The 6,815-nt window shown below is 36.4% G+C and overlaps 1 protein-coding gene across 3 annotated transcripts in view; it reads left to right on the forward strand.

Moving 5' to 3' along the window:
• Positions 1–4,891, forward strand: part of Yipf7 (Yip1 domain family member 7) — a 38,787-nt gene extending 33,896 nt beyond the window's left edge. Inside the window, exons 5-6 of one of the 3 annotated variants that reach the window (XM_074042336.1) lie at positions 1,191–1,372; positions 4,482–4,891. In XM_074042336.1, the coding sequence (XP_073898437.1) occupies positions 1,191–1,372; positions 4,482–4,644 (345 nt within the window). In that variant the 3' untranslated portion in view covers positions 4,645–4,891. Of the gene's footprint in view, positions 1–1,190; positions 1,373–4,481 lie in introns of those variants that run through there. The other 2 variants (XM_074042340.1, XM_074042338.1) reach the window with 2 other exon arrangements.
• Positions 4,892–6,815: the final 1,924 nt, after the last annotated feature.

The following is a 6,815-nucleotide window of genomic DNA, read 5'->3' on the forward strand; positions in this document are numbered from 1 at the left end:
TTTATTTTGTTCATGGTTTCAGGGGTTTTGGTCCAGGTCACTTGGCCCCATTGCCTTTGGGCCTATGCAAGACAGTACATCATGGAGGGAGTGTGTGACAGAGAAGGCTACTTACTTACATTATGGAAGTCAGGAAGCAAAAAGAGAGAGGCAGGATGGAGCCAGGGTCTCAATATCCTTTTAAGGACATGTCAACCAGTGACCTGACTTCTTCCCAAAAGACCCCCAACTCTTAAAGACTCCATCAATTCCCAACAGTAACACAGGCTTATGATTAAGCCTTTAACATACATATTCCTATGGGGACACTTACCTAAACTATAACACTCCCAAATTATTTTCATCCTTAACACCAAGAAAATAAGTGGTACAAAGCTATTGCTCCATTTAACTTTTCAGGCAGGGCTCTGAGTGTGACCTGGAAAAGCAGTGTTCATTAGGAATATAAAAGTATAATTGTAGCTAGGCATGATGGTACACATCTGTAATCCCAGCACTCTGGAGACAGAGGCAGGAGGATTGTGAGTTCAAGGTCAGCTGGAGTTACATAGCAAAACCTTATCTCAACAAATTAAGAGCTGGAATGTAGCTCAGTTATGAGTTTGCTGAGGCCTAAGGTTTGATCTTTAGCATCACAAACCAAAAGGCAAAATTACAAGAGTACTAAGTATTTTGAATCAAGATATGGTAATAAAGGTAATTTTTCCAGGAGAATTCTGAAAATTTGAGTCTAAAAAATAGAATGTTTACTTTCTATTTCAATTATAAAGTTTTGTTAGAAGTTAAAACAAAATTTTAAAATAGCAGTGTTACTAATCTGCCTTATAAACTTCCAGGACTAAATTGGGTTTTTATTCCTTTATTCAATCATTCTGTTTTTCAACAAATGTGGGGAGAAAACATACTGCTTTATAATTTGTACTCATATAGATAATCTATGGTAAAAAAAATATCAATCTGGTAGTATTTCATCTTTTCTGTAGTATGCTTGTCTGATCCCAAGTGTAGTCAGGTTGTTTGTTTTCAGGATTGGAATTCCTATTACAGGCAGTTCCCCCAGCCACCGGAATTCCTTGATGATGGTTCTAACAAAGATATGGAGCAACATCAAATGTTCTCTGCATTGTTGTTGTTCTGATTTCTTCTCCTGTTTTTTGTGCATTCAAATTGTTTTCTCTGCACTGTTTCAGGCAGGAAAAGTTCACTTTGGTTACATGTATGGCATGAGTGCCATTGGCTGCCTTGGGATGCATGCCTTACTGAACCTGATGAGCTCTGCAAGGGTATCATATGGCTGTGTGGCGAGTGTGCTCGGTTACTGCCTGCTCCCCATGGTCATCCTCTCCAGCTGTGCCATCTTCTTTTCATTGCAGTAAGTGTCTGTGAGCAGTGATTGACCCCACATGCACAGTCATTGCTATGGCTGGCCAAACCAGTGCAAATACTTAGCTCTTTTGATCATTTTGTCAATGGAATTGGGGAAACCATGTCTATTAAAAACCACACATAAATTCAGAAAAGTAGGTCAGTTGGGCTCAGGTGTTATTCCTATTTTCACAGTTAAAAAAATAAATTAAACCATGTGCCAGTTTAAAACTGGCACTTTTTAACTTGTCACATTCTTCAGTCTGAACTATTGTCGTGGGTAATATAACAACTACAGAAAATTCACTTACTTGATTTTGGATGAGTAAATGCTTGCTGAACACTGACAAATTGCTTTAGCTTCTAGGCACTCTGCCTTCTAGGCTGGAAGCAACTGTTCTTTCTCAGCTGGGCTTCTCGCAGCGTAGAATTCCCAGGAACCTTGATGAGGATATTAATTCTGGAGAACTTTATAGCTTATATGTTCAGTCAATACTACTTTTTAAAAAATTTTCTTCCTTCACTTATGCAGTTAGTATTTGCGATTCAAAATTGTTGCTAAGAACACAGGTGATATAATTTTCTGCAGGACACTTTTCCAGGGCATGTGCATATCACTACCACTTTAGTGAGGGACAAAGCAAGTGGCTACATTGTTATTTGTCACTTGCTATGTTCCAAACTCACTTGGAAATAAACATTTGCCCTCAGTGCTTGTTCTTCTACATCCAGAGGAGACATGGCTTACATTTCTTCTTGGATGATCCAGTCTTAAGTTGTTAATGCTACATGGGATAGAATATTATACAAAGAGTTTATTAATACAAAAATAAGTTGCTTAGGAAAGATTTTAATACATTTGTTTGTTATAATAGTAAATAATTGTTTTATAACATTATTGAGAATGACATTATTAAGACATGCTGTTTTTATTTTAATATGACCTCATTTTTAAAGCAATGTCCTTGAGAATTCCTTGGAGTAAACCCTTACTTAATCACTGAGTACTCAGCATTTAAAAAACAAGATGACAGGAAATGGGTACATGGAGCACATAAATATGAGTTATAGCTATTGAGTCTTATCCATTGAAAAATTCTACATTTTGTGTATTGTTTTCTTTAATAAGTTGTGCCATTTACTGTGTTGTTTAATACAGAGTTTGGTTCTACAACATCTATTTTGTTAGACATTTTTGCAAAAAATATTATGATCCACCATTTTAAAATTAGAAGTTTTAAGCATTATTTCCACCAAATTTGAGATTTAGGATGTTTTAAATGACTTTGAAATATTAAGGGAAAAATAAAAACTATAACATTTGGACTGGGGAAATTACCAGAAACTTGTACTTCAGATTGTCACTCTGAAATTATAAAGCATGATATGTGTTAGTTTCCCATCATTCTGACAAAATACCTGAGAAACCCATCCTATGAAAAGGAAAATTTTATTTTGTTTTACTGTTTTGGGGCCTTTGGTGGCCAAAAAAAAGAGAAAGAGAGGACAGGGCCAGGGATCCCCATGTCCCCTTTAAGGGCACACCTCCAGTGACCTGATTTCCTCCAACCAGGCCCCACTTCCTAAAGGTTTTACCACTTTCTCAGTGGAATGTGCCACAGGCTGGCTAGCAAGTCTTTAGTATGTAGTCCTTTGGAGAACATTTAAGATCTAAATCATAACAGACTATATAGAATTACTTTAAAATATATTATGTTGGAATAACCCATTTGACTCCTAATACCATTAAATTAAAATTATAAGGTATATTACTGTATCTTTAAAATTAACCATATATAATTTTACATTTTTGTTCATGGAAACATGTACATTAGACCATGTTAGAAATTATTCTTAATAGGCATTAATTAAACCAATGAATATAGTATTTATTAGGTGCTTTAAAAATAATTTTGGTTTGTTAACAATCTAAGGCATTATAAACTACACTGTACAAATTTTCACCTGCTTTGTTTTGGCTTAATTATTTAAAGTAGGTATTTCTGTCATGGTCACAGTAACACAATCTTCAACTTTAGAGTCAAACTACTATTAGATGAGGCTGTATAGTTTGATGGTAGAAAGAACATTGTGGTAGGAGTTAGAAGATTTACTCGCGGCCCACTTTACTACATAATTTTTATCAAGTTACCTCATTGCTTTAAAGCTGAACAGTATAGGCCGGGTGCTGGTGGCTCACGCCTGTAATCCTAGCTACTCAGGAGACAGAGATAAGGAACTAAGATTTGGATCTTGGTTTGAAACCAGCCTGGGCAAATAGCTCGTCAGACCCTCTCGAAAAAACCTTTCACAAATTGTCTTATTTTTTTGGGCTTTTCAAGGTAGGATCTTAAAAACTATTTCCTCTTGATCTCTGCCTCCTGACTAGCTAGGATTACAGGCATGAGCCACCAATGCCTGGCTTGACCATTTACTCTTAAAAAACAGATTGCCTCCACAGTGACTTTTTGAATGGATGAATTAAGAAATTCTAAAAAATCCACATGCTGATATACAAAGTGGATGTCCAGAGATGCACTGAAAGACCAGTGGACATGTGTGATCCTATTCTGTGAATTCTCTACATAAGCTGTGTTAACCTTTGCCATCTCAGAAACTTGGAAAGAGTGTCTTTCTTATCATTATTATGACTCAATTTATGAAGAAGAGGGGAAGGAAATCTGTAGCAATCAAAGAAGGCTCCAAATATAGTGTGAGCCTTGTCAATTCATTTGGTTCAACACCCTCATTTTGCAAATGGTGAAAATAGGGATAAAATATTGTACCATGAACACTTCAGAGGCAACTTCAACTCATCTGTTTTTTGTTTGTTTGTTTGTTTTGGTGGGACTGGGATTTGAACTCAGGGCTTCATGCTTGCAGTACAGGCACTCTACCCTTTGAGCCACGCCTGCTCTGTCTATTTTGTGCTGGTTATTTTGGAGACTGGGACCCAAGCTATTTGCTCATGCTGGCCTTGAACTATGATCCTCCTGATAACAGCCTCCCAAGTAGCTAGGATTACAGATGTGAGCCACTGGTGCCCAGCTTGAATCAGTCATCTTGTTCTCCTGATGCCTGAAGTAAACCAATCATCTTCTTTGTCTTTGCAACAGGGGCACCTTTGGAGCTGTGTCAGCCCTGGTCATCATTGGCTGGTGTAGTCTTTCAGCTTCCAAGATCTTCATTTCAGCCTTGGACATGGAAGGACAACAGCTTCTCATTGCCTACCCTTGTGCCCTACTTTATGGACTTTTTGCCCTCCTCACAGTTTTCTAAAGAATGCTTGAGATGGATTTGCAAGATTCTATTTGTCTGCTGTTCACATTATTCTAGAAGTTTATTGGCATTGAAATTTGTTGATATGATTTTTGTTTTATTACTGTTGAGAGAATAATAAGCAGAAAGTTACAACAGCACTTAAGGATGGTGCTCTAATGGTCTGTTTGGTTTGAATGATGTTTTGCTTTTCACCATAGTGCATTAAAATATTTTAAAATAAAAAGGGATGTGATTGCTACACTGATGGATACTGCTTTTCTTAATAGATATATTTCTGAGAAATCATAAGTCAATAAACATATGCTGTTTATAAGAATCTATAGTTCTTCTTTTGAGAAATTTTGTGCAAGCTGTGTGCATGTAGTTAAAAATTGCACAGTTTAGCACTGTTAGGGTCTATAAGGTTTTATTTAACCAAGTTTCAAAGAACCCCCTTTAATCCACTATTTTAACAACTGTTCCTTGATCTATCCCATTTAGATAATGCATCGACTCACCATTTTTTAAAGCTCTTAATTCCCTCTTAGTTGGTTTACATGCTGTGGTCCATGACTATAACTCCTCCCTTGCTTGTATCTTAAGTAACTTTACTATTTTCTCCTTAAATGAATGTTACTAGAGGAAATTCCACTTCATTCTTGTTCATCACATTGCCATATCTGAAATGGCTCTCCAGCACTGTCCTTGAATCCTACTACATCTTCATATGAAATTTGTTTTTATATTGAGATGACCAAATCTTAGTAGTTATTTTCTGTTCAAATCTCCAGTCCCTCTTCCTGTTAGTTGATTCTTATTTTATTGAAAAATAGAAACATCTAAACAAAAGTACTTTATTTTCCCACCACTATATTTACCAACCTATGTGTATCCTTACCCATCATATGCTCTGTCTTCCTTTTGTAATTTTCTTCTCTACACAGCCAGCCCTTCCATATGCATAAACATATTTTATGCATATGTTTACTTACCATTTATATCTTGTTTACTTACCATTCACATCAGCAAATAAAAATGATTTAGTTCACCTATCTCCTATTATAATAAAAAATCTGTAGGTATGGCCCATTTTGCTATTCTCCAAAGCAAAAATTCTTGAAGGAGTTGTCTGTTTTCCCTTCCTCCACTTTATCTTCTCTTATTTTCTCTTTCTTGCAGTCAGTCAGGAATTCATCACCCTGTTCACTAAGACCACCTTTGTTAAATCAGTGACAACCTGTCTTGCTACGTCAAATGACCAATTCTTAGTTTTATATTTTTTGACCTCTCTAGAGGTATTGATTTGGTTCCTTTCACCAATTCTCCCAGCTGTTGTGTGGAAACACTTACTTCTTCACTTGACTTATGGAGTGTCATGCTCTCTTGTACTTTTTCATGTCTCACTAGAAGCTCCCTCTCATTCTCCTCATCTGGTCTTTCCTTCTCTTTTCAGCCTCATATCTTCTCCAATATTCATTTGCTAGCTGAGTTCATTTAATTACATGGCTTTAAAATTTAATGACTCCAAAATTTCCATCTCCAATGAACACTCTCTTCTGTGCTCTTGACATATATATCCAACTTATACTTAATAGCTCCATTTAGTTTTTAATATGATAGGGTCAAAACTGTCATTACCATAACAAAACCCTTAATTTCTACCCTATCCTTCTTATTCTTCTTCAAAATTTCTTCATCATTATGGTAAGAATGACAAAGAACCCAGTTGCTCCATCTATAAGCTAGAGTCAATCTTGATTACGCTTATTTTCACATCAACATCTAGTTCATCCAGTATTTTTACCCTATCATCAAAATACTTCTCAATCTCGTCCATGTCTCATGAGTTCTTTCAGAGACAACATTACTGCAAGGCACTCTCATCTGTTGGCTAACTGAAGCAGTCTCCTAACTAGCTTCCTGCATCCATGCATTCTCACAAACAGACTTCCTTATACAATGCAGCATGTGCAGTCCTTTGGAAATGTAAATTAATTATGTCATCCATGACCAAGACCCTTTAATGGCTTTCATTTGTATTTATAATAATACTCAACATCCTTTTTATAGCTTAGAAGTTTTCCATTGAAAGTCTGATCATCAGAACAACAGCATCTACATTCCAGGGAAGCTTGTTAGGAGTTTAGAATCCCAGGCCCAGCCCTAAACATCCTGGATTAGAGTCTGCA

This window comes from Castor canadensis, chromosome 9 (assembly GCF_047511655.1).
Source record: "Castor canadensis chromosome 9, mCasCan1.hap1v2, whole genome shotgun sequence".
NCBI classification, from domain to species: Eukaryota; Metazoa; Chordata; class Mammalia; order Rodentia; family Castoridae; genus Castor; species Castor canadensis.